The 27797-nt window shown below is 41.2% G+C and overlaps 1 protein-coding gene across 1 annotated transcript in view; it reads left to right on the plus strand.

Annotated features, from left to right (window-relative positions):
• The window catches only part of GLDC (glycine decarboxylase), a 103557-nt gene that overhangs the window by 55206 nt on the left and 20554 nt on the right, over nt 1–27797 (plus strand). Inside the window, exons 13-19 of the mRNA XM_057722314.1 lie at nt 282–366; nt 540–581; nt 1565–1707; nt 19232–19307; nt 24723–24848; nt 26263–26412; nt 27655–27767. Coding sequence (XP_057578297.1) covers nt 282–366; nt 540–581; nt 1565–1707; nt 19232–19307; nt 24723–24848; nt 26263–26412; nt 27655–27767 — 735 coding nt within the window. The remainder of the gene's footprint in view (nt 1–281; nt 367–539; nt 582–1564; nt 1708–19231; nt 19308–24722; nt 24849–26262; nt 26413–27654; nt 27768–27797) is intronic.

The following is a 27797-nucleotide window of genomic DNA, read 5'->3' on the forward strand; positions in this document are numbered from 1 at the left end:
GTGGAGGCGGGGGGTTCATGCCCTTCCCTCTGATGCTTTGTTGGCATGTTGCCTAGGGCCTAACTTGATCTGTTTGTTGAAGGTAGATCTCAGTGTGTCTTACCTTTCAGAAGGATGTGTATGGGCTCTCATCTAACTATATTGGCCTAAACCATGTGTTTGATGGTCACAGCTATCACTCAGAAACAAACAGTGTCTGATACAATGTGTCTTACCTTTCAGAAGGATGTGTATGGGCTCTCAATCTATGTTGGCCTAAACCATGTGTTTTATGTTCACAGCTATCACTCAGAAACAAATATTGTCCGATATATGAAGAGATTGGAAAACAAAGACATTTCCCTTGTTCACAGCATGATTCCGCTGGTAATTATTGCCTTTATGTCCACTTCCCACCCCACCCTGCTCCCACCTCTATGGGTCACATCTAATATGCTGTAAGAGGGACGATTGGGTGGCCATTCGAGGAGATGGGAAGGCCGATCAGATGGACCATAGGAAGTCACTAACGTAATATACTTTGGCTGTGCTTCTTAAAGGGGTCCTGCACCATGAAGCTCAACAGTTCATCTGAACTTGCGGTAAGTAGGTCACTTCTATTAAGAGGGAACTTAGCAGAGAGTGTCTTGGCGTGTTCATAAGCAGATAACTAGAGAAAGCTGCTACTGGGACTGTGATTTAATAACTACTTTAGTAATCCTTTACCTCTCTCTTCAACAATCTTGGCAGAAACCCTCACTTTACCACAACCTGCTCATTTAAATTTATGAGTGAAATTATTTTTAAATCTTAAAATAATTATAGTATTTATGTCTTCCTACCTTCCCCTCGCTCCTCCCACCCCTTTTAAACCTGTCATGTTAAAAGCTCTTATCAATTTGTAGTTGTTAAGCTCAGGTAGAATTAAGAACCCTAAGCCTTCTTTCCAGAAATCCTTTCTCAGTGCCCGAAGGGTAGAGATTTGAGGTTTTAATTTATTTCTGGAGTCAATAGAAGATTTGTGTCCCCTGCTGTGGTGTTTGGTAAGTATCTCTACTAGGCTAGGATGTTTCTTTTTTTCCATAGGATTATTCTCATATGACAAATCACCTCAGGCAAAGAAAATCATTTTATATTGTAGTAGGAGGATTTTCCGCATTTGCTTATATGTTGCTGTTTTGTTCTGCTTAGTGAAAAGTGTATTCAGACTCTTACATATGTGCTATGTAAGAGTTTGAATAAACCGTGCCTGAAAAAACTCATTGGGTTTCATGGATATAAATCTATTTGGGGGCCTTTTTGTTTGTGAAAAAAATAGGAAGAGGCTATATTTTTGTATAAGTTTGCTTTCTGGGCCTCTGTGACCCACTTGTAAGATAGTACAGTAATAGTACTTACCTCATAAGATTGTGGTAAGAGTTAAATGAATGAATATACTTAAAGTGCTCAGAACAGTGCCTGCCACAGAGTAAGCACTTTTGTGTCAGCTGTTGCCATCCTCCTCATCATTATTGTTAAAGTTAGTGTTGTTATTATCATTACAATATGTGCATGTGCGTATGTTTTCTCCCCTCTTGCTTTTCAGCCTATCACATGGAAAGAATTTGCAAACATCCACCCCTTTGTGCCTCTGGACCAAGCTCAAGGGTACCAGCAGCTTTTCCGAGAACTTGAGAAGGATTTATGTGAACTCACGGGCTATGACCGAATCTCTTTCCAGCCTAACAGGTAAGGGGATTTCTTCTTCTGTCTTTTCAGTCATCTCTTGTAATATAATACCCACTGGGATGGAGGACTAGGAGGTCCAAAGTGGCCTCATTCACATAGCTGGGAAGGCATTGCTGGCTCTTGGCTGGGAGTCCAGTTGTGGGTGTTGACCTGGGCCTTGGCTCTTCTCCATGTGGACCTCTGCAGTGGTTGCTTGAGCTCCCTCACAGAATTGGGTCTTGGTTCAAAGTGGAGTATTCCAAGGTGAAAGGATGTGGAAGCTGTAGGCCCCTTAAGGCCCAGCCTCTGGAGTTACACAGCATCACTTCCAGAGCATTCTTTCGGTCACGGCAAGTTTCAGGGCCAGCCCAGATTGAAAGTGGGAAGGGGACAACACACGGGTGTGAATGTTGAGAGTCCTGGTTCATCGTGGGTCGTCTTCGGAAACTAGTTACTACATCCATCTTATAGCATAAGAATCAGAATCGAGCACAAGTGTTAACTCCTTATAAGCAGCAATGCCTCAGTCTATGAAGGCCAGGAGAGCCTGGATCCTAGTTTGTTTCGTCACTAATTTTGAAAGTTCCCTTCCTCTTTTCTGGCCTCGGTCTCTGTCTGTAAAGTAAAAAATTTTGAGGAACAGTGATTTTCAAAAGCAAAGGGCTCTTGCAGCATCTCCTGGATACTTGTTAAAAAATATAAATTCCTGGGCCCCATTGCAGACCTACTGGTCTCCAGGGGTTGAGACTACAGATCTCTGTTTTTAAGACGCAGCCAATGATTCTGATGTATATAGTCAACTTGGATTAACTGGATTTGTGATCTTTCTGTCTCCATGGGAATAGACAGACAGACAGGCATGTCATCATTATGTGAGTTAATGCCTGAGGACATCTTAAGAAGAGGAGTCTTGTATCTGCCCCAAGGTTCTCTACCTCCCACTGCTCAGCGTGGTTCTCCACCAGCAGTCTCAGCATTGACATCACCTAGACGCTTGTCAGAAATGCTAAATTTCTATTTCAAGATACAAAAATCGAATGATTTTAAAACTGAGACATTTATTGTCTCACTTTCTAAGATAGAAAGTAATCAGATCTTAATCAGATACTATCAAGCCCCACCTCCTGTTTGGTAACATAGGTAACACAGCAAAGCTATATACTTTTTTTTTTAAGGACTTTTATTGAGCTATAATTGACATACAATAAACTGCATATATTTAAAGTGTACAATTTGACTTTTTTCTTTATTAGTAATGTATATATGGCAATCCCCATATCCCAATTCAACCCCCTGTTCCCCCGCTCCTTTGGTGTCCATGTTTGTTCTCTACATCTGTGTCTGTATTTCTGCCTTGCAAACTGGTTGATCTGTACCATTTTTCTGAAAGTCATATACTTTGTGAAAACAATATACCCCATATAATACAGACCCTTTAGGAAGAGGTCACGTGACAAATGAAAGGCCACAGAACTTTTTTAAAATTAGCTTCTCAAACCCTCATTTCATAAATACGAAGGAATTGACATTTGTAAAAGTCAGGCTGTAGTATACCTTCATTAAAATGTCATCATGCTGCTTTTTTTTTTTTTTTTTAAGTAAGGAAGGAACCTGAGTGAGTTAACCTGAGCAATAATACCTTAATTAAGTGTTGACAATGAAGAAACTGCCCTCTAGTGATGGAATATGATCATATTGGAGAGCAATTTTTCAAGACTATTTAAACTTTTAAAAAAAAATTATTTATTTTTATTTTTATTTTTTTCATTTAAAGTTTCTAAAGTCATTAGCTCTTGCAGTAAATTGAGGCCCCAGGCAGGGTCTCCAGAAGACTGACTGAAGGATGAGGAAGCTCTCCTTCCCATAAAGAAGTGATCCCAGGCCTGGGCTGGAAATTAGACTCACATGGTGAGCCTGTAAAAAATCCTCATGTCAAGATCACAATCCCAGATAGAATCATGATCTTGATGGTGAAAGACTAGGGTGAGGGAAGGGATGCAGGCATGGGTATATCTTTAAAGCTCCCTGGGTAATTCCAACTTGCAGACAAGGTTGAGAACCATTGTCTTAGAAGTTTCTCTATTCTCCTCAGTTTACCTGATGCTCTTTCTGTCTTATTCTCCTCATTTGTATGATTGTCAGTAGACTCCATTGTCCATCCCAGTCTTGAAGGAGGGAAAGACATCTTTATCATTTTGTAGTTCTTGGCAGTGATGCCTTCTCCAGCTTCAGAGATTCCCAAATATACCACCCATTTCCAAGAGCTGACTTGAGAGTTACAGAAGCTGTGTTGAGGCTTAGTTGAGAGAGATTTCTGGTCCTGAGCAGAGGCTGCTATGACAGATGGGGAGATGCCTTATTCTTTGTTGGGAAAATACAGGGGTTATGCTTTCAGTAAGTAAAGAAATTTGATGTCTAATTTGGGAAAAGAGGAAGGGATGTACCGCATATTCTATGTGATTTTCTTTTTAGCTTGTTACAACCTCCATCTTGCTTTCTTTATGGTAATCCTTTCTTCACAAGTGGATTATAAATTCTAGGTCATTCTAGGTCTGTGTTCCAGGTTTCAGAGTCAGTCTACCACAGGGCTATCTACTTACTGGTTAATTTGTCATGATTTACTGCTGGCTAATGTCCACCAAAATCTATGGGACTAATGTAGGCTTTATAGTTATTGTAAGAAGAAACACAAGTTTTCTTAATGACTCTGCATGGGAAAAGAATTTAGTGTACCATATCAGCCACTGAAGTTATACTCATAAAATAGAGGGTATGGTAACCTCTTATTATCAAGGGACTATTTCCTGGTGTTTTCATTTATACCTAATTGGAGTTGGTCAGTGTGTCTATAGAGTTCTAGAGTCCAGTCACCAAAAGTTTGGAATCTAAATATGTTTTCCTTCCTTTTTTGTTACTATATGATATTTGAAAGATAACTTTGGCATAATTTTTAGGAAGTAGCATTAGCAATATTTTGTAACAATTTTTTATTGTGGTGAAATATATATAACATAAAATTTACTATTTTAACTGTTTTTAACTGTCCAGTTCAATGGCATTCATTACATTCACATCATCATACAACCATCAGTTCCATCCAGGTCCAGAACTGTTATATCTTCCCAAGTTGAACCTCTGTACCCATTAAACAATATCCATCCAGGTCCAGAACTGTTATATCTTCCCAAGTTGAACCTCTGTACCCATTAAACAATATCCATCCAGGTCCAGAACTGTTATATCTTCCCAAGTTGAACCTCTGTACCCATTAAACAATATTTCCTTGTTTACCCCTTACCCCTGCCCTGGCAACCATGATTCTACTTTCTGTCACTATTAACTTGACCACTCTAGGTATAGCATAAAAATGGAATCATACAATATTTGTCCTTTTGTGTCTGGCTTATTTCATTTAGCATAATGTCATCCATGTTGTGGTATGTCAGCGTTTCCCTCCTTTTAAAATATTCCATTGTATGTATGTACCACACTTTGTTTATCCATTCTTCCATCAATGGACATTTGGGTTGTTTCAACCTTTTGGTTATAGGGAGTAATGCTGCTATGAACATTGGTGTACAAATACCCATTTGGCCTTCAGTTCTTTTGGGTGTATAGCCAGACATGAAGTTGTTGGGTATATGGTAATTCTGTATTTAATTTTTTGAGGAACTGCCACACTGTTTTACAGATCTGTGCAGAGACATAGATGGAAAGAGGATCAAAGGATGGACACCCAAATAGTTATCTCAAGGTGGTAGAATTTCAAGTGATTTTTACTCCTTGTCATTATATTTTAGATTACTAAAAAAATTTTTTTTAAATCACAATGTATGTTATTTTAATATGATCCAAAAATAAGTTACTTTTATTTTGGGGAACATATTATGAAACAATTAAATTCTTTTTTTTTTTAAGTATTTACTTATTTTTGGCTGCGTTGGGTCTTTGTTGCTGCATGTGGACTTTCTCTAGTTGTGGCGAGTAGGGTGCTACTCTTTGTTGTGGTGTGTGGGCTTCTCATTGCGGTGGCTTCTCATTACAGAGCTTGGGCTTTAGGTGCGTGGGCTCAGTAGTTGTGGCGTACGTGCTTAGTTGTTCCTCGGCATGTGGGATCTTCCTGGACCAGGGCTTGAACCCGTGTCCCCTGCATTGGCAGGTGGATTCTTTCTTTTCTTTTTTTTTTTTTGTAGGCCTTTTTGTCCTTTAATAAGTTCAGTTTAATGAGGAAAACTTATAAACAGAATTTGAGTCCAGTGTGTTTGGGGAACAAGATGCTAGGAGAGCGCAGAAGAAAGCTAGGACTCAACCGAGGGAGTGAGAGAAGAGTCCTGGAGATGGTCTGAAATCTCAGGTTACTAGCCAGGTGAAGAAGCGTCCCAGGGAGAACAGCTTGAGCCAAGTTAAGGAGGTGTGAAACATGGAAGTGGACAGTTTCTTGTAGAGGCAGGAGCCAAGTCAAGAAGGGCCTTCTGTGCCTTGCCAACGTTCTCGGGCTTTTAGTGAACAGGAGTTGCAACTTGTTTCTTCTCGGGATGGATGCCTGTGAGCTTTGTTGAGAAAGTTGTGAGGCTGAGTTTAGGTTCTGTAGGGGAGTGCCATGACCCACTGTAATGTCTACCATGGATGTGGGGGAGGTAGGTGTGGAGAGTAGTGGTTTGACTTATTTATCTTGTGGCAGGCGGATTCTTAACCACTGTGCCACCAGGGAAGTCCCAAAACAATTAAATTCTTGACAAGATGCTTACAGATTCATTTCTACCCTAACTCTACTGATCTCACAGGGTTTTGCCATCAGCTGATGACACGATGAAGTTGGCTTTGAACTTGCCCTGGGGTTGAGGCAAGCCACCTGTTTTCCTTTGCAGCAATGCAGTATTCAAAGTGAGGAAGGCTTGCAACAAAGGGCAGAAGACCCAAGCTCTGTAGAATAGAGTAATATTTAACATCAAGTGGACTTGAAATGCAACTCTCCGGTTCTAAAATGCCTAAGTAGGAAATCTGCAATTTCCAGGCATAAACCTAAGTGTTTCTGCATATTTTCCTGATGTGCTGTGGGCCCTCTCATAATGTCTTCCAGTCCAGAGAGGTTCTGTTATGCTGACAGAAGGCTTTTATTCTTTCTCTTTTTCTCTAATAGTTCCTGCCTAGATGGAGACTGCCACGGGGCCTTTGCCTTCAGTGCACTTCTTTCTAAGGGGAAGCCAGCAGCTCAAAGGCAAGGGTAGCACCCAGAATATGTGAGGCGTCCAGAGCTCTGCTCTGTGGCTTCCTCCCTAGTTGTGATTTAGGTTTCTCTCCTATACAGCAAGAAGGGGAACACGACCTTATTGATTTGATTGAGATTTAACTGAGGGATAGATGATAAATATGGATGGTAAAGGATTTCATAACTACAAATTGTGGCATGAAATCTTTGGTTCATATAGCCAAGCCTTCACTTGGTCTATTTCTTGGGACAATTAGATCCCAAAGTTGTTTAAAGGACTTGAAACAAAAATGTCACGAAACTTGTCTGCATTTCTCTTATTTATTTGCTCCATCTACAAACCCGGAGAGCATTTCCAGCTTAGTGGAGACCATAGCCAAATAATATTTAATTACCTTTCCGTTTCCTACTGTGCCCGGCACAGCTTGCTTCTGCTTGTTCCCTGTACCACGGTGACACTTAAAATCATTCAGCGGCGTACAAATTCACTCTACAAACTGCCAGGTTAGAATCATGATGTAATGTTTAAGGCAGACAGAAACAGTAATTAACACCTTCCAGGGATATCTAAAGTGAAAGACAAGCTGGAATTATTATTAGCTCGCTTGGCTTATAAAAGTGAGAAAGTTGTTTTTGTCTTTAAAAACTGCAAACTGTGATTTGAGTGTAGATAGAGCCAGCAGTTGCTTTCCTGGAATCTCCTCCTAGTAAGGTTCTTAAATGAGGTGTGAACAGGGTGCAATCAGTGACTCTCAAACTTTATTGTGCATGAGAGTCGCCTGTAGGGCTTGTGAGATTGCTGAGCTCCATTGCAAGAGTTTCTGATTTAATGAGTCTGGACTGAGGCCTGAGAATCTGCATTTCTAATATAATCCTGAGTGATGCTGTTGTACTGGTTTGGCTACCACAGTGTGAAAACCATGGGGCAGCAGGGGTTCTAAGTCCTGGCTGCATATTAGAATTACCTGGGGAGCCTTTGAAGTAGACCATGCCCTCCCCACCCCATAAACCAGCTACATCAGAATCTCCTCCAGGGGCAGTACCCAGACGGTCACAGAGTTTTTGAAAAGGTCCTCAGGTGATTCTAATGTGCATCACTGGGTCGGAAAGTGTGTTGACCCGGAGGAACACCAAAGCGGGAGGTTTAGTTAGATGACTAATATCTTCCAGTGCAGTGAACTTCAAAAGTGGCCTTTGAAGGCCAAGTCATGACTGTCATGTGCAGATCATGATAGTTTACCACAGAGTCAAACACCTGATATTGACCATCTCCCTCTGCTTCTTTCCTGAGCTCATGGTCAGTGTCATTGAGTAGACTTACGTCATTGATAATTTCTGATTCGCTTTGCTGCTGGGCCTAGTGCAGCTTCAGAACCCTCCCCTACAGAGAGCTATGGGAGGCCGGATATCAGAGACCCTCCCTGATGAGTGACTGACTTCCCAAGGAGACACTCAGAGTGCCAGGAAGAGAAGGAAGGGTGAAGGATGGAAAGAGCCACCTTTGGGGAAATATAAAGCAATGAGAAGGATCGCCCCTTCCCCAAATTCCTTGACTCTTAAGATTATATTTGGAGTTTTGCCGTTTGCAAGGCTTTGGAAAAGTGGTCTTCACGTTTGGCTGCACCCCCCAGAATTTCTGATTCCGTATACCTTGGGTGCAAGCCAAGCATTTATATTTCTAACAAGTCCCTGGGTGATGATGATATTTGGGCATTTTCAGTTTGAAAACCACTGCTTTAAGGTGCTGTTGAGATATCAGAAAGGTTAAAGTGGCTGGATCCATGTGGATGTTTTTTGCCCAGAATTCAAAGGTTAAGCATAGACTTTAGCTTATGTCAAATTAGATACAGGTTGGTAAGAACATGTTGAGGGGATTTTATTTTAAGCTTCTAGAAGCAGAGACCCAGGTAGTGTTTGGAATATTTGAGTTATGCAACAAAGAGTTTGATTGAAATCGAATTGCTTCCAAGATACGGAAGCATATCATGTTTATCCTGCCTGTAAGATAGGAGTGAGCTCTAATGTTACCTTGTTTTCTTGAGAGTGGTCCTCTGAGGTTGCCATGCACTTATTCAGGTCATTTTGACACAGTGGCTGTTTTGATCATTTTACTGTGAGTAGTTTTACCATAATGTCAGTTTCTTAGCTAATGTTTCGTTTGGATCATTTTTGTTCCTAACTACTTGATGGTGGTATTTTCAAAGTAAAGGGTTTGGGTGAGGACAGTGTGGCATTAAAACGTCCAACATCAAAACATTATATATCACAAGAAATTATTAATAGTGCTTCTTTCTGGGGAGTAAGACTGGGAAGAATGGGTGGTTTTGTTTTTTTTTACTGTAAGCTTCATCCCTTCTGCATTGATGGAGTTTTTTAAAAAAATCAGATGAATGTATTACTTTCATAATACACATTTTATTTTATTTTATTATTTTATTTTATTTTATTTTTTGGTGCATGGGCTTAGTTGCTCCATGGCATGTGGGATCTTCCTGGAGCAGGGATCGAACCTATGCCCCCTGCATTGGCAGGTGGATTCTTAACCACTCTGCCACCTAGGAAGCCCCATAATACACATTTTAAATCCATCTATAAATTAGGTGGCATATCCCCATGTGATAGATGAGAATAAGATCCAGGGGAGCTCAGGGTAAAAATGCTTGAAAAGGGACAGCAAATCAGGGAAGGCTTTGATATTAGAAGTAGGAGAAACTCCAGGATGGCCCTCTCGCTTTGTTAGACCTGCCTAGGAATGAGTGACTTTAAAATGCTGTGTTGTAGCAGAAATGTAATACCCGCCCCCCGGCCCCAGCACCATTATTAAGTAAAGGTTTTTAGTTGCAACAACAGAAAATGGGTTGGCCTAATTTAAGCAGAAAAGCAATTTACAGGGTGAAGATATTAGGTGCGTTGCAGAATTGATGGAAAAGCTGGAGAATGGGGCTTCAAAAGTGAGCGAGACCCAAGGGAGGCTAGCAGCAGAGCACAAAGCAAGGTCCCTCCAGGGGAAGCAACACCACCACTGTGACTGTCTGTTCCTAGGGTCACTCCCTCCAGATTCCTGAAGTCCCAGGCTGGAGTATGCGATGGGCTGAGACTGGGTTACATGTCTGCTAGCACCTTGTTAATGGGTAGGGATTGGGAATATCTTGTCCCTTTCTGCTTCCATACGGGGTTTTAGAACCCTGCCTTTCCCTGACGCACACTAAAGGGGGAATTCCCCCTGATAGTAAGGGGACCGAAAGGCTGAGCATTTCCACATATACCCTTATAAAAACAGCAACGAGAAGTAGCAAATCTCCAACATCCTAATGTAACACTTCCTTTCTATTTCTAAGCACATTTATGTGTTTGATCATCACAGCACCATTTTCTAATTGAGTTGTCTTTGTTTTTTACTGTTTGTTACGTAGTTTGTTTGTTACTGTTTTTACTGTTTATATGTAGTTTACAGATATTTTCTCCCAGTCTGTACTGTGTCTTTTCATCTTCTTAACAGATCTTTTGCAGAGCAAAAGTTTGTAACTATGATGGAGTACAGTTTATCCACTTTTCCTCTTTTATGAATTGTGCTTTTGATTTCAAGTCAAAGAACTCTTTGGCTAGCCCTAAATTCCAAAGATTTTCTTCTGTTTAATCCTAGAAGTTTTAATCATTTTATGTTTTACATTTAAATCCGTGATATATTTTGAGATAGTTTTTGTATGAGGTATGAGACTTAGGTTGACCTAAAGAGGCCTAATTGTTCCAACAGTATTTGTTGAAAAGGCTATCTTTCCTCTATTGAATTACTTCGTCAATTTTGTTAAAAATCAGTTGGGTTTATATACGTGAATTTATTTCTGGTTTCTATAGTCTACTCCTTTGATCTACAAGTATACCCTTCCACTAAAAATACTAGCTTATTACAGTAACTATATAATAAGTCCTGGCATCAGACTGATTCCTCTTACTTTTTTCTTTTTTCAGAATGAGACTATTTCAGTTATTTTGCCTTTACATATAAATTTTAGAATAATGTTATGTCTACAAAAATCTTGGTTTTTTTTGGATTATGATGTATATTATAGCTTTGAAATGTTATAGTTTTTACCGTGGGCTAGATGTTAGCCATTACAGATATTGTAAGTGGTGGAAGGGAAACAATTTTCATATTTAAATTTATAGTTTATCACTCAAAAAATATTTTTCGTGAAAAATGTCTTTTTAAATGTAATAATCTTAAAAACATACTACAGGATACTTCTTAAGAAGTTCAGATAGTATTAAAATAAAATAGGTCCACTGAGTTGTAGACAGTTTAAAAGAAAACTTCTCTGAAACCACACACTAAACGTGGCCATCCGTGTGTGAACTACAGCGGGGTGTTAAGAACTATTAAATGATTTTCAGAAAAATATCTAGAGAAAATTAAAACAAGAATAGATTTGGTAAATCTCAATACTTGATAATTCAAAAAAAAGTATAAACCTGAAATTATCAGCACCCCAAATTTTAAATGCTGGATCCATAGCATGATTATTTTCTTTAGGGCACATTTCTAACACCTTTTGACTCGTAGAAATACGACATTCCACTCTGACTTGTGTAAATAAAACATCCTACTGTGTTCTCAGTTCAGTATAATTCAGCAGGAATTTTGGTGACTGCTGGGGTTCCCCCTAAATCGTGAATTGTAGCATATTCTATAGTCATGCAAATTGGGTTCTGTGTTACTTTTTCACAAGTATAAAAACTGTGCAGAAATCTCTCTCTTAAAAATAGCAGCTACAATAATCCATCTTCAAATATTCCCAAGCAGCCAGTTTCTGAGGAATTTCTCATGGTGTCTATAAAGTTAGCCGCTATATTGCTTAGGTGGGATAGAGACGTTATTTCATGACTGGTTGGGGATGACTTCTGCAGTCATAACAGAGGTACTCAGTAACTGACCAAAACGCCTTCTTTATAGGATGCAGTTCACTTATAATCTTACATTTAAATTTTTACGCTTAAAAAGTGCTGTACTTTGGCCATGCATATGATTGTGTAAAATCATCTGCAGGAGCAGGCCATCCATGTTCCTTCATCATTGCCAGACATGTCTACATTTATCTTTCTAAAATCTAGTAGAAGGTTCCGAGGGTCCCTTGGCATTTTTTTGTGATAGTCCAATAAAGATTTGTTCCAAAGATCTAAAAATTAACCTTTCCAGATAGAACTAAATTGTAATATTTCTGAACCTTAACCTTTGTTCAGGGTTCTTAGCAAATGTAAAGATAAAATGGTAAAAATTCTTTGAAGTTTATTTTGTCCTTCTTGCTCTAATCTTAGCAAAAGAGCTGAACTATCACTCTAGCTCTCTTATGCCATCTTTAAATTTCACCCCCCCGTTTTATTAATTTTTTTGCTAAATTCATATTGAATAGCTGCCCCGAAATCCCACACTTATGATGATACGCTGATGCTAATAGGGTCTAGGTTTAAATCATTACGAAACTGTTGAATCCCATCAACTCCAATTTATTTTCGTAAGTAAATCATTGTACTCGTGGATCATTGTACTTGTTCTAGCTTCATCTAGTCTAATGGATTTCTCGTGAATTCTTTGTAGAACGAGTCTGGGTTTTAGAAGAAGTTGCTAGTTCTCACTCATTCTGTGTTAAACAGTACAATGTGTAGCAGTTTTTTTCACCAACCTGAGTAAATGCTGTGACAAGGGGCCTTGTTTTTCTCAGTTTAAGCTTATACTTTACCTGGCACTTCTGTGGGTCTGAGGCTCCCCATTCACTGGTGTCCTCCTCTCTGTGGCTGGCTCTGCAGGTCCAAGCCACTAATCACTTCATTTTAAATAGATGTCAGGGACTTCCTGGGTGGCGCAGTGGATAAGAATCCACCTGCCAATGCAGGGGACATGGGTTCGAGCCCTGCCCCAGGAGGATACCACATGCTGTGGAGCAACTAAGCCCGTGTGCCACAACTATTGAGCCTGCGCTCTAGAGCCCGTAAGCCACAACTATGGAGCCCATGTGCCTAGAGCCCGTTCTCTGCAACAAAGAAAGGCCACCGCAATGAGAAGCCCACGCACCACAACGAAGAGTAGTCCTGGCTCACCGCAAATAGAGAAAGCCCATGTGCAGCAACAAAGACCCACCACAGCCAATACATACATACATACATACATACATACATACATTTATAAATAGATGTCAGAAGACCGCTATCCTAGCTGCCCCTCCACACGTAGTACTTTTCTGATGGGTTCTCAATCTGGGCTATGCGAATAAGCAGTCACTTTTCGTAATACTTTTTCACCAACAGATGGCACTAATAATTCCCCTTATTTCCATAGTACCCCAGGAATAAGCCTTGTGTGGTATTTAGAACATATCTTTTGCACTTTTTGAGTTGAAACATGGCTGATTTTAAGAGTGTCTAAGGCAGAAAACCCCCAGCATTTCTTTTTTTTTTTTGTAAGTACTTTTATTGAGATACAGTTAACAGACAATAAACAGCATATATTTAGAGTGTACAATTTGGTATCCCAATCTCCCAATTCATTCCCCCCAACCCTCCCCGCTTTCCCCACTTGGTGTCCATATGTTTGTTCTCTACATCTGTGTCTCAATTTCTGCCTTGCATTTCCCCTTTCATAGTTGTTAGCATTTGCCTTATGTATTGAGGTGCTCTTATATTGGGTGTGTATATATTTATAATTGTTATCTCTTCTTCTTGGATGGATCCCTTGATCTTTATGTAATGTCTTTTCTTGTCTCTTGTAACATTTTTTATTTTAAAGTCTATTTTATCTGATATAACTTTTGCTACTCCAGCTTTCTTTTGATTTTCATTTGCATGGAATATCTTTTTCCATCCCCTCACTTTCAGTCTGTATGTGTCCCTAGGTCTGAAGTGGGTCTCTTGGAGACAGCATGTATATGGGTCTTGTTTTTGTATCCATTCAGCCAGTCTGTGTCTTTTGGTTGGGGCATTTAGTCCATTTACATTCAAGGTAATTATTGACATGCATGTTCCTATTACCATTTTCTTAATTGCTTTGTGTTTGTTTCTGTAGGTCCTTTTCTTCTCTTAAGTTTCCCACTTAGAGAAGTTCCTTTAGCATTTGTTGTAGGGCTGTTTGGTGGTGCTGAATTCTCTTAGCTGTTGCTTGTCTGTAAAGCTTTTGATTTCTCCGTCGAATCTGAATGAGATCCTTGCTGGGTAGAGTATTCTTGGTTGTAGGTTCTTCCCTTTCATCACTTGAAATATATCATGCCACTCCCTTCTGGCTTGCAGAGTTTCTGCTGAGAAATCAGCTGTTAACCTGATGGGAGTTCCCTTGTATGTTGTCGTTTTTCCCTTGTTGCTTTTAATAACATTTCTCTTTCTTAAATTTTGTCTATTTGACTACTATATGTCTTGGCGTGTTTCTTCTTGGATTTATCCTGCCTGGGACTCTCTGCACTTCCTGCACTTGGGTAGCTATTTCCTTTCCCATGTTAGGGAATTTTTCAACTCTAATCTCTTCCAACATTTTCTCGGGTCCTTTCTCTCTCTCTTCTCCTTCTGGGACCCCTATAATGCAAATGTTGGTGCGTTTAACGTTGTCCCAGAGGTCTCTTAGGCTGTCTTCAGTTCTTTTCATTCTTTTTTCCTTATTCTTTTCCGCATCAGTAATTTTCACCATTCTGTCTTCCAGGTCACTTATTCGCCCTTTTGCCTCAGTTAATCTGCTATTGGTTCCTTCTAGTGTATTTTTCATTTCAGTTATTGTGTTGCATATCTCTGTTTGTTTGCTCCTTAAGTCTTCTAGGTCTTTGGTAAACTTTTCGATCTTTGCATCCAGTCTTTTTTCAAAGTCCTGGATCATCTTCACTATCATTATTCCGAATTCTTTTTCTGGAAGGGTGCCTATCTCCTCTTCATTTAGTTGTTTTTCTGAGGTTTTATCCTGTCCCTTCATCTGGTGCAAAGTCCTCTGCTTTTTCATTTTCGCTATCTTTCTGTGGCTGTGGTTTTCAGTTCCACAAGATGAAATACCGCTGATACTGCTTGATACTGCCTTCTATCCTCTTGTGGATGAAGCTATCTAGGAGGCTCGTGCATCACACCCAGCATTTCTGATCAAGTCTTTAGCATATTGTCTTTCTCCTGGATTGCTGGCTTCTAGCTCCAGTCTCTTCATTCACTTGTAGTCTAAAACACCTTGATTGGTCTTCTGACAAAACAAAATGAGTAGAAGTCATGAGAGAAACACAGAGAGAAATACAAAATCCATATGTTGAAGTCCCTTTCCATGGGGCAAAGGATGACATTAATGTTGATTGTCTGGACTGGAGAAGAACTCAATTTTGAAGAAATCGACTAAACATTTATTGCAGAGCTACTCCATGCATAGCACTATTCTATATAGTCCCTGTGAGGGAATGGATAGAATTCTAATACCTAGATCCTGTTCTCAAAGCCTATACCCTAACTGAGAAAAAATAGGCCCATGAAATAAATGTGAGATCTATAATAATTTTCAATGTATAGTGTAGGAATAGGATGGTATCAGTAGAACGAGTAGAGTAAAATACTATGAGAGTTTGGAGGAGGTAAAGAATATTTCAGTCAATCAGTTAGTCAATCAATCAATATTTATTGAACAACCCCCTATGTTAGTGTTCTTGGCATAGAGAATACAATGTTTTTTGTTTCGTTTTGTTTTTCATGGTTTACTTTTATGGTTTATTTACTCAAAAGAGGACCCAACAAAATTTACCCATTGCATTTGGTTAATGTGACTCTGAAGTCAATTTTAGTCTGTAATTTCATCATTTAGAACCTGGAATACTTCCATACAGAGAAACTTCCCTTCATCAACTATTTATCTTGAGATGCCTTTCATGTAGAAAAGGAAGGTGAAATGCTAAGTTCTTTTCCTCTAGATACCACTTTTTAGAGTAGTGAATTGGTTATCTAGCACCCTCCAAATGTATCGATGTATGTTTTTACTTAATTATTTTGAGTATCAACTGGGCTTTTACTGCACTTGAGGTCTTTCCCTCTGTTTCAGTTATCATTCTTACTAATGCTCATACTGCCCCTCCTTGGCCAGCAGGAGCTTGTTTAAGTTGGCTCCTGAGTCTGTCTGTCCTGACCTCAAAGGTCTTTGGTTATTGTTGTAGTTGTTGTTTTTGTGACATACAATAAACTGCATATATTTAAAGTGTACAATTTGATATATTTTTTTCTTATTAGTAATGTATATATGGCAATCCCAATCTCTCAATTCATTCCCTTCCAACCCCCCACCCCCACCCCCGCTTCCCCTCTTGGTGTCCATATGTTTGTACTCTACATCTGTGTCTCTATTTCTGCCTTGCAGACTGGTTGATCTGTACCATTTTTCTATATTCCACATATATGTGTTGATATATTATATTTGTTTTTCTCTTTCTGACTTACTTCACTCTGTGTGACAGTCTCTAGGTCTATCTACCTCACTACATATAGCTCAATTTCATTCCTTTTTATGGCTGAGTAACATTCCATTGTATATATGTACCACATCTTCTTTATCCATTCCTCTGTTGTTGGACATTTAGGTTGCTTGCATGACCTGGTTGAGAATACAATGTTGATGAAGACGTATAAGATTCCTGCCTTCAGGGAAGGCCTCTCTGAGGAGGTGACACTTAAGCTGAGGCCTAAATATTGATAAGAAGCCAGATATATGAAGAATTAGAGGAGGAGCTTTCCAAGCAGAAGGAACATTTAGTGAAAAGCCCCAAGGCAGACATTGGCTTGATCTGTTTCAGGGCAGGAAGAAGGCTTGGGTGGCTGGAGGATAGTGAGCAAGGAGATGATGGCAGAAGACACGGGTGCAGAGGTGGGTGGAAGTCACAGGTCACATGGGGGATTTGTAGGCCATGGTGAGGAGCTGGATTTGTGACTTTGGGGAAGGTTTTATAGAAGAGGCAGAACTTGGGCTGGGATAGTTGAAGAATGGGTGGATGTGGCTTTTCGGAGGGAAAGGAGAGAGTGACAGAGGTTGAGGGTTGTGGAAGTGCTCGTTCAAACGCTGTGGCAGTCCGTCCTCAGCACCTGAGTCACAGGATGATGGGGTTGCTGCCGGAAGGTGGTGATGAAGATGGTGATGACGTTGATGATAGTTGCCAGCACTTAACAAGCGTTCACCTTGTGCCCGGCACCCTGAAAAGCCATTTACCGTGGATCGCCTCATGTCTCATCGTGCCATATCTGCCCTTCGAGCTGGGTTGTTATGCACACTTCAGAGATGAGAACACAGAGAGGCTAAGTAAATAGTGGTGTGAGTGGTTCACTGAAATGTGGCGTGTTCATTTTCCTGTTCTCAAAATAAAGAACATCAAATGAGCTAGAACTTGCTTTTCAGAAGCTGGGAAAATAGAAGTCCAGTGTTTGCCTCCCTCCCGGGAAGAGATAGGAAAGAGGCAAAGCTCAGTCACTGTGGGTGACAAGGAACTGGGTGCCCCAGGTCTTATGGGCACAGGCCTTTCACGTGGAGCTAAACTTCCTAGTTCTGTCAGTCAGACAAGGGTTTGCCCCCAAAACTCCATCCCTTGGGTAGCACAGCGTGCGCAGAATAACCTCCCTGCTTACCAGGGAAGCACGAGGCTCCTTGAGACAGGCCAGCTTGTACCCATGTCTCCAGCTGTCAGTGTTGGCCATTTGGGCATGTGATACTCTGACTCAGTTTCTTCATGTGCAAAATGAAGAATACGGTACCTACCTCATGGAGGTATTAGGAGGATTAAATACGATGATGTAAAATTCTTGGTGGTGACAACAGTGATGGTTCCCATTTACCTGTGTTTACTCTGTGCGCAGTGCCTGGTAAAGAGGAAGTTCTTAATTAATGGAACAGTTTATACTTATTGTTATTATTATTCCTTAACTCATCTAGTCTCTTCTGTTGCTCTGTGGCACCCACACTGTGGAAATCACCACTTTCCTTCCTTTCCTCCATCCAGGCTCTATGCCCTGCACTCCCAGATGGTTCCCTGTTCTCTGTCGTCTTTGCATGCTAATCCCTATATTGTCAATTCTGCCATCTCCTGACACCAAACCATCAATGCCCCTATGCTAGTTTGCAGATATTTCAAATTCAACTGGTTCCATCCCAGCGTCCTCTCAAAGAATGTTTTCCAATGCTCAAAATTTTAGCTTTTAGTTTAGAAATTAAATGGTTTATCTAATTTATTCTTAAGCCTTGTGCTTTTTTAGAGTATAATCTCAATATTATGGGTTGACCAGAAGGAATGAATGCCAAAACCACTGGGCCTTCCACAGAGTCAAAAGATGGTGTAATTTTGCAAAATGGAGGAAATATGCATTTTGAATGGGATTAAAAAACCTATTACTCACTTCCTTTCCTTCCTGCAGAGAGTACTGAGAACATTAAGTAACAGTTTATGATTGACTGAGCATCCCTCCCTGGAATGTTAGTCATTAAGTGTGCTCTAAAAGTGGTGCCTTCAAGGACTGCTGAGATGGGGGTGGGCAGCCTCTAGCAACCATGAGCACTGGGGGCTTGGGAAAGCTGACCCGCGACTATCAGGGATGATGCCACGCTCAAAGTGTATAGTTCCTTTGAGGTAATCTGATCATTGACTAAACATTTGGTGATGTTAAGAAATTATTGTTCATTGTTTTAGGTGTGATAATTAGTTACCTTTTATTATTTATTTATTTACTTATTTAGGCCGCACCGAGCGGCATGCAGGATCTTGGTTCCCCAACCAGGGATTGAACCTTGTGCCCCCTGCAGTGGAAACACAGAGTCTTAAACACTGGACCTCCAGGGAAGTCCCTACAGTTATCTTTTAAAAAATAATTCTTATCTTTGAAAGATACATATTAAAGTTTGAATTGATGAAATGCTATGATGCTTGAGTTTTGCTTCAAAATAATCTAGTTCAGAGTGAGGGGGTTAGTGAGGGATATAGGTGGAAACAAGATTGACCATAACCTGATAATTTTTAGAGCTGGGTGATAGGTACAATGTGGTGGTTCCTTATATTCTTCTCTCTACTTTTGTATAATTTTGGAATTTTGCATAATAAAAACGATTTTTTAGGTGCATGGTCTTGAGTGAGGGTTGAAATCCCATCTCTGAGTAGGAGTGGGTGAGCTTTAGGGCACAGCTCAGGTGCTGCTCTGGTTGTTCACGACTCTAGGCTCATGCAGGGGTCCTAGGTGAGCTTTTTGTTGTCTGGGAGGGACTTTGTGTCCCATGTTGGTGAACACACAGCCTGTGCCCGATGGATATTGAATGAGTAAATGAAAGCAAAGGGGCATATAGCTCTGACCCTTTTCTTCTTGTCTTTACAGTGGAGCCCAGGGGGAGTACGCCGGGCTGGCCACTATCCGAGCCTACTTAGACGGGAAAGGAGAGACACACAGAACGGTGAGTATGGACAGTTTGCTCACCACCGGGGGTAGGGCAGCAGGTTCAGCCTTAGGGTCCCTGCTGTTCTGTGGGACGCTCCCTCCAAGTCTTCTCGGAAGAAGCTGGGGAAGCATGTAGTCAAGAAACAACTGTCTATGAACTGACTCTTATGATCCTTGCCTCCAAGACATTTCATCGGGCCATTTTGAGGGAAAACATTGGGAGATAAAAGGCTTTCTCTCAAACCCAGTCTGTAAAAGTCAGCCAGTTGGCGGTGGACCTCCTCCCCCCAGGGAGCAGAGGGAGGAAGGGGCAGGAATGTTGCCGTTCCAAGCCTCCCTCCTTGGCTCAGCCCTGGCCCCAGGCCTGGACAGAGGGCAGAGACCGAGCTTTCATTCTTCTGTAACTCCTACTGTGCCTAAGCACGGTTCTTGTCCATATGTATGCTCAGAAAATATTTATTGAATAAATAAATTCCCTTTTAAGTGATTCTCAACTCTAAGCAACAAAAGAAGACATGGGACATGGAGAGCAGAGTTCACAGTTCTGCTTCATTGTTTGCTTTGGGTGAGACAGTCTAGTCTCCAGGGTCTAAACTGCTTTTGGGGGGCCCTTGTGGGGCCAGCAGGTGCTAATGGGCTCGACAGGCCTCCAACTAATCCCCACAGGCAGTGCCTTTAGCAGATAACAACACAGGCTTCAGATTCAACACAGGCTGAAGGAGGTCTCTGTTCCTTGAGCTTTCATTTTGGTGATGGCCATGCTAAACGTGAACTTTAAGAGCTGTGGAGGTGGTGTTAGAGGAAGCAGTGGGTAGGAGTCAGGAGCAGGTCAGAAGTGTCTGCCCAGCTCAGGAGAGTTAGAGAAAAAAGTGCTGGGGTGGTTCTGGCTGCCCACATAAGTGGGGTACAGTGGGTGGTAGCCCAATCTTAGTCCATTCCTGGTTTTGATTAAAGCTGGAAGATTGTTTATGGCTAGTTGCCTGGATTTCGCAGGGAAGAATTTAAATACTATTTCACTTCCCTTTCACAAAAGGGGAGAAACAAAAAGTGTTCTCCCACCTTCCCTTGCTTATCCATCCTGATTACACAGGTGTGTTTTCCCAGGCCTTCATCCTGGTTGGGGAGTAGAATTGATTTTCAAAGACCTTTGGAAAACAGAACATTTATTACTTGAATAAGTTATTGAATACTGGCCACATGCAAGGCACTGTGTGTGCCAGTCCAGAGAGAGATCAAGTGATAAATCAGACAGACAGTCCCTGACATCTCAACTTGGTTTTTTTCACTTGGGTTTTGAATTCTTTAACTTTCTAAGGAAGGGTTAGTTTGAAATTATAATTGTTCTTTGGACCTCACAGTCTCAGCTTGGTCATAGACTGTGTCATAGAGTCAAAAAGGAAATGTTGGGACTCCAGTGACAGGATGCCAGATGACTGACATTTGAAGCTGCTTTGTCTCTTTTTCCTCCGTGGCTTCCATGTACTCAGCAGCCCCTGGAACCCCTCGTTGTCATACTCTTAAACCATGAGGTGTCTGGGACTCCTGGGGAGGTGCCATTCATCCTGTGTAACCATCTCTCTGTCGCTCCTGCTTAATGGAGAGGCTGCTGAGATCTGCACAGTGGTGCTTGTGGAAGGCCGGTGACCAGCTAGTGAGAAAAGGCCAGCTAAAATCCAGGTTCTGTCCACTCTGTGATGCTTCCCATCCCTCCTTGGTTCCCAGCTCTCCAGTCTGACACCAGGAACTATCTGTGAATGTCCAGGAGTTGGGGACCACACCAGAAAGATCAAGAAAAAAGGATGAGAGACGTTTTGATTGGGCCTGGGCAGAGTTCTTCTGTGACTCATGGATTCTTTTTAGCTCTTTTTTTCTTCTTTGTTTTTTCCAGTCCTCCCTTCTCTCTCAGTACCCTTGTGTGTGACTTTTCTTCTGGCACCACTGTTCACACTGCCATCACTGAAGTGTTGGGAGAGATTATTCCACTGAAGGATGGAGAGGAGTGGGATGCTACATTTCGGGGGTGGGTGAGGGGCGGCAGAAAAAGTTATACAGTCATCGAGCTTGTAGAAATACAGAACACTAAAGTTTGGAAATGTGGCATTCTTTCTAGATTGAAGATTTCAATTAAACCTGACTTTTTTAGTTAGAGAAGAAGAAAATGACTTGTTATTCAAATAATCAGGGAGGATTTTTCCACATCAGAGATGTCCAAGACAGCTGCTCCCATACAATAGACCCTAATGGAATCTAGTAAAATATATCATTCTTTTTTGCAAAAAAAAAAAAAAAAAAGAGTGTGGGGAAGGCATGTCCTACAGAACCTTCTGGGTTCCTGATGATTCTCTTATTGCAGGCTGTTTTGGAAGTTATTTTCACATTCGCTCTTAGGTTAAATTTCAAAGGTTCCTAAAATGCAACAACCAAGTTCTTGATTTACCAGTTTAATCTGAGAGAGTACAAATGATTTAACAAACACTTATATAGAAATTACCATGTGCCAGGCACTGTCCTAAACACTTTATAACTATTAACTCAATTTGCTAGTCAAATACTAACTCAGGTTTGCCAACCAGAGACTGAATTTCCTATACAAAGGGAAAACATTGACCAAAGAAACCAAACCCCCTCCAACCCCCCCCAAAACAACAACAAAAAACATACCACCAAAAAACACCCCCAAAACCTGTATGTATTTTTCTTTTCTCAACTGCCTGAGGCAAAGTAGTGGCTTCCAGTTTTTGGATTTTACCAGTGGTAGGAAATTGATTTCCCTTGCAAAGGAGCACTCCTCCTTAATCCTCACTCATTCAGCAAGTCTTTGAGGATGAGCTATGTTGAGTCTATGCCAGGTGCATTGGAGAGTTAGAAAGACACAGCATCTACCTAAAACGGCATAAATGCACCAAAGAGGGTTAGTGTTGGATAAAATATCAAATCTGGGTCCTGTTATTTCGAAGTCCCTTACAACACCACAATTTTTAAAATGAGAATCCACATACAAAGTCCGAAATGTCTAATAGCAACAAATCATTGACAAAACTGCTGAGACCTTTCCTTCCTGCTAATCCTTATATCAGGATGTGTATTAGTTTCCCATGGCTACTGTAACAAATCACTACAAACAGTGGCTTAGAACAACACAGATTTATTTTCTAATAGTTATGGAGGCTAGAAGTCTGAAATTGGTTTCACTTGGCTAAAGTCAAGGGGTTGGCAGGGCTGGTTCCTTCTGGAGGATTCAGGAGAGAATCTGTGTCTCTGCCTTTCCTAGTTTCTGAAGGCCTCCTACATTCCTTGGCTCATGGCCCTTTCCTGCCATCACTCCAGCCTCTTCAGTCATCACATCTTCTACTTCCTCTGTAGTCCCTCTGATGAGAACACTTGTGACTACATTTAGGGCCCAACCTATAATCCACATTTCAAGATCCCACCTCAAGATCCTCAGTTGCTCACCTCAAGATCCTTAATTTAATCATACCAGCAAAGTCCCTTTTGCCACATAAAGTCACATTTGTAGGCTCTGGGGATTAGAATGTGGACATATTTGGGGGCCTGTTATTCAGTATATTGCAAGACAAGTGACATTTTCACCTTGGATGTTTTTGTTTCGTCAGAACTTCTCTGGTTTGAATGCTTCATTGAGGCCCTTAACAAATATTTTATATTCATTTTTAAATATTCGCCTTTCCCTTCCTTGATCAACCTTCTGCCCAGAAGGGATCCTTTTATCCAAAGATCCTTTGGTAGAATAAAAATATCTTGTGAGAAATGAAAAATAACTCCAGCTTTGGTCCTGACAAATTAAAGAAAAGAATTTAACACAAAAGGGAAACATTTAAATAAGAAGAAGGATTTGAGGACAACACAGCATAACCAGCATGAGACCAGTAACCATTCAAAAGAGGCACTAGCTTTCTGTCCGCAGAAGAACAACAAAGTAATATCATGTTTGCCTCTGTTTATAGTTCTCCTTGGGTCACATGCATTTTGCTAAAGTAGATTGCTTTGCTGTTTTTGAGGGAACAGCTCTAAGCTTAATTTCCCATTCATAAGCTCATTTTTAGATGCCCATCCATTTTTCTTCAAGGGGTGGCAATATTGGTTCCCGGATTAAAAAAATACAAAACAGAATTGTTTTCAGGGTCAACACTGCTTCTCCTTGTTGCTTTCTGTTGGAGGAAACTCCATGATGCCCTGTCCTGTAGTGGGGCATCATTAGATCACACAGAGCACATGTGTTCACCTGTGTTCATATGCTTTGGGGGCAGGAAATGAAAATGATGTAAACCTGGGAATTTTAACATTGTACCCACCATCCACCTTCCATAAGAACTGAACGCATCTTTAAGCTCTCGCTTAGGTTCCAGCTCTTGAAATACTTTCTCTCAATCTCTTCAACTTGAAGTGACACCCTCTTATTCTGAGTTCCTTTGGTACCTGTGGGCTCTAGACATTTTTTTTTTCTTTAAGAATTTTTATTTCCCCAATTATACTGACAACACCAAGATTGCTTTGGAAAGAGAGAAACAGCCTCCTCAGATAAGGGAGGAGGAGATGTTTCCACTGGGCAAGGAGACTTGGTTGAGATGATGTAGTCCCTCTCTAAAGGGTCCTTTTATTTATTTATTTATTTATTTATTTATTTATTTATTTATTTATTTATATTTTTTAATCTGGCTGCACCACACAGAATGTGGGATCTTAGTTCCCCAACCAGGGATCGAACCCGCATCCCCTGCATTGGAAGCATGGAGTTTAACCACTGGACCGCCAGGGAAGTCCCTATAGACATTTATTTATACTGATGCCAGCCTTGTCAGTGAATGCATTATGTGAGCACAGGGCAGGGGCTGATCAGCGTTTGTTCTTAGTTATGATTCTCATGGCAACTCACAATCCGTTGCACAGAGTAAGCATCCAATAATGATGACATCATTGGTGTGTTGGCACTGGGAGGCCTTGGAATATGTCTACCATTACCTCTCCTCAGCAGAGCCAAGCAGAGCACTGGAGCTGTGATGTGTGCATTTGAGTCCTAGAGTTTAACTTCCAATCTCATGTTCTTGTAAGGTGCTTTCTATATATTATAGCTGAGACAAGGTTAAAATAAGCCTAGGCCTGTTTTTGGTGCTGCTGGCATACGGGAGGAGAGTATTAATATTCTGAAAGTCTTTAGGGAACGATATTTGGGGATTCAAGTGTGAACTCCTCTATTGGACATTGTTTTGCAATACAGTAATAATGAAATTGTAGTAGATTTTTAAGCCACTACTGGTCAGCTTAAATAGAACATGTGTGAAAAAGGAAAATAAATAAATAGAACATGTGGCACCTATTGAATTTATGTTCCAAGCATCTTGTAGGCCTTTTCTGTCATTATGAATAGCCTGGTGATTCTTCTCCCCTTCCTTCCTTTTATTCAATTCCTAAGGTTTGCCTCATTCCAAAATCTGCACATGGGACCAATCCTGCAAGTGCCCACATGGCAGGCATGAAGATTCAGCCTGTAGAGGTGGACAAATATGGGAATATCGATGCAGCTCACCTCAAGGCTATGGTACGCATCTTCCACGTAACAGATGGGGGAGGTCAGGTTGGAAAGAAGGGGTGGGGATCAGGGATGGTTTATGTTAATGTTATCTTCTTTTGCATTCTAATTAAAAGACTGCAGTTTCTTCTCTGAATGAGTCTAGGGAAAATGGCGTAAAACCAGAAAACTTAGCCATCTCTATAAGAAACATAAAAGCAAGAGTCACATTTTTGGTCCAGAATAAAACTGACCATAGTCTATTTTACCTTTCTTTCTCTAACAAGGAGAAGGTCCTTTAAACTGGAATCCCATCCTCTAATGTGTAAGAAACTGAATGAATTATTCATGGTGGTAGTAAGGGTACTCCTTGCAGAATCTGCCTGCCTCCTTCTGCCCAATCTTCCCCTCCTTCCCCCATTAACAATCAAACTGTCAGTCACAGGTATTCTCAATCTCTGTGTTGGGAATTAAAACATAGATGTAGATTTTGCACATGTTTGTGATGGTCCCAGCCATTACCTGCTGAATTTCAGGCAATATTCCTTCCTCCTTCCTGCAACACCAACCCCCACTCCCAACCTCCCAACCTCCAGGAAGAGGTTGCCTAGCAACCGTATCTGCTTTCCACTGGTGGACTGGAGGCTGCATCTTAAGAGAGAAGGAAATCACTTGAATAGCAATGTGATTTTGTTGGGGTTATTAGGCATGGTGACTGAGAACTTCATGTAACTGCCTTCAAAGGGAAGATGAAAATACACAACACTGCTCATCTCTCCCATCCACCCCCCCTTCCATCGCCCCATAAAGTTTTTACCAATAAACATTCTAGGCCAGTAGTTGTAATTATTAAGCCTCTCCAATATAGAATATGACCTTAAAATTTTTTTTTTCATTTCCACATGAGCCTGTTCTCTGACTTGCTGGTCAAGAAAACAGGAACATACCTTTTCTATATGCTTGCCTTCTGTCAAAAGGAAAAATGATGGATATTTTTTAAAATCAGAGCAGAACACTCCTAGTGGGAATTCTGTTTTCAATAGAATGGGAAGAAAAGGGGATAAGGGTGGATGTGGCAAGATGAGCAGATAGACTAACTGTGAGAACTGACTTATCTGGAACCAAAAAGATCTGAAATTACTGTTGAGATGATTTGAACCAAAGGGAAACCACTTTAGAGAGTTGAGCCCAAAATATCCAAAAATCTTCTGAGCAGTTTTTTGGTCTTGACCGTGGAGACCTATCCTGAAGGGATCTTGTTATTTCTTTTGAATGATTTACCAAGAGAGTAGTGGCTGTGGATCTTCTATTAGTGTCATCCTACATTGAGATAGCTCCACAAATGAAAAGACCAAGACTTCATCTTTCTTAGTCCTTTAAAGTAAAAAGTGAGGGATTGGCCAAGAAAGAAACACTTCCTCTCATTGTCTCCCTCTGCCCACAGGTGAATAAACACAAGGAGAACCTGGCAGCAATCATGATTACATACCCATCCACCAATGGAGTGTTTGAAGAGAACATTGGAGATGTGTGTGACCTGATCCACCAACACGGAGGACAGGTCTACCTGGACGGGGCCAATATGAATGCTCAGGTGGGCAATGTGAGAGGGCTTCCTGAGAAAATGGTTTAAAAGTAATAAAGAAAAAAGAATTCTTTTTCTCTGAGTTCTTGACAGTTGTTTTAAAACATAACACTGAATTCAGAGCAGAGACTGACTTTCTATATTTCCAAATCAGAAAAAGTATGGACCACAATTTCACTGAGATTACAGATCCTAAGGAAGTCACGGAGGATGCTGAGGAGGAAGTAAAAAGGCTGAGGGGAAGCAGGGAGTGAGCTGAATGTCCTTAATGTCACTGGGTGTGATCCCTCTGGAGGTACTAAAGGCAAGAAGGTCACCTGACTCCCTTCCTGAGGGAATTAAGATCCAAGTTTTGCCCACTGGTGGATGTTGATCTCCCATGGCCTTGGACTAGCTTCAGCTCCATCAGTGTGAAATAGCTGAATAGCTCTGTCCTGGAAGGGCTGATCGTGACTTCTTGGCGGGGCTTGGAGGTGGTAGTGGTGGTCTGTGTAATGTGTACCTTTGAGGAAATGCTTTAGGAAAACTTTGGAGGACAGGGACTCATCATCTTTTTTTAAAGTCTTCTCACCTTCCTCCTCTCCTCCTTTTTTTAAAAACCATTTCAGACTCTCTCTGCTTTTCTTTGCTTCTGTCTGGTTTCTTTTGAGTTGTCCAGGGATTGTCTCTTGCTTCAGTAGCATAAATGGATTATTTATCTTTGACCATATTCACAATTAGCTCAAATGCCAAAGTGGCAGGAATGCCCATTGAATATTGTGGCTGGTACCAGGATGGTCCAGGAAAACTGCGAGCCTCCCTTTCTCCCCCTCAGCTCAGTAGTCTCTCAGACCGCCTTCCAGCCCTTTATAGCATGTGCCCTAAGGGGCCCTTTGGTAAAGTGTGTGATACCCACAACTGGGGTGCTGGAAATGCTGGGGTGGAATTGCCTGTCTCAGTGGGAGGGAGGTACTGTCCTTTCTTGTGCTAGGGGTGCTTCCTCTCCTCCGTCTTGGGGTGGGCAATTAGGAACTGACTACATATTTCAATCTGTATTTTAAAGTCTAAATTAGGCTAAGAGGTCAATTGATGTTTCCATAGAAACCACAAGCCACGCTGCCTGTGGCATGCCAGGTTTTGGTTGCAGTATTAAGGATGTTCCTGTGAACAGTTCCACCTGCCTTTCCTCTCAGGGGGAACAGCACGGCCACCTCTCCAGAGCGCCCCTTTGAGCTCTTGACTTTTGCTTTTGGCTCTTTCCCTTTGTGGTAGGTGGGAATCTGTCGTCCTGGAGACTTTGGGTCTGATGTCTCACACCTAAATCTTCACAAGACCTTCTGCATTCCCCATGGAGGAGGTGGCCCTGGCATGGGGCCCATCGGAGTGTGAGTTCTGGGCCCTGGTTTCAGGAGGGC

The sequence above is a fragment of the Hippopotamus amphibius genome, chromosome 2, assembly GCF_030028045.1.
Source record: "Hippopotamus amphibius kiboko isolate mHipAmp2 chromosome 2, mHipAmp2.hap2, whole genome shotgun sequence".
Classification (NCBI taxonomy): Eukaryota; Metazoa; Chordata; class Mammalia; order Artiodactyla; family Hippopotamidae; genus Hippopotamus; species Hippopotamus amphibius.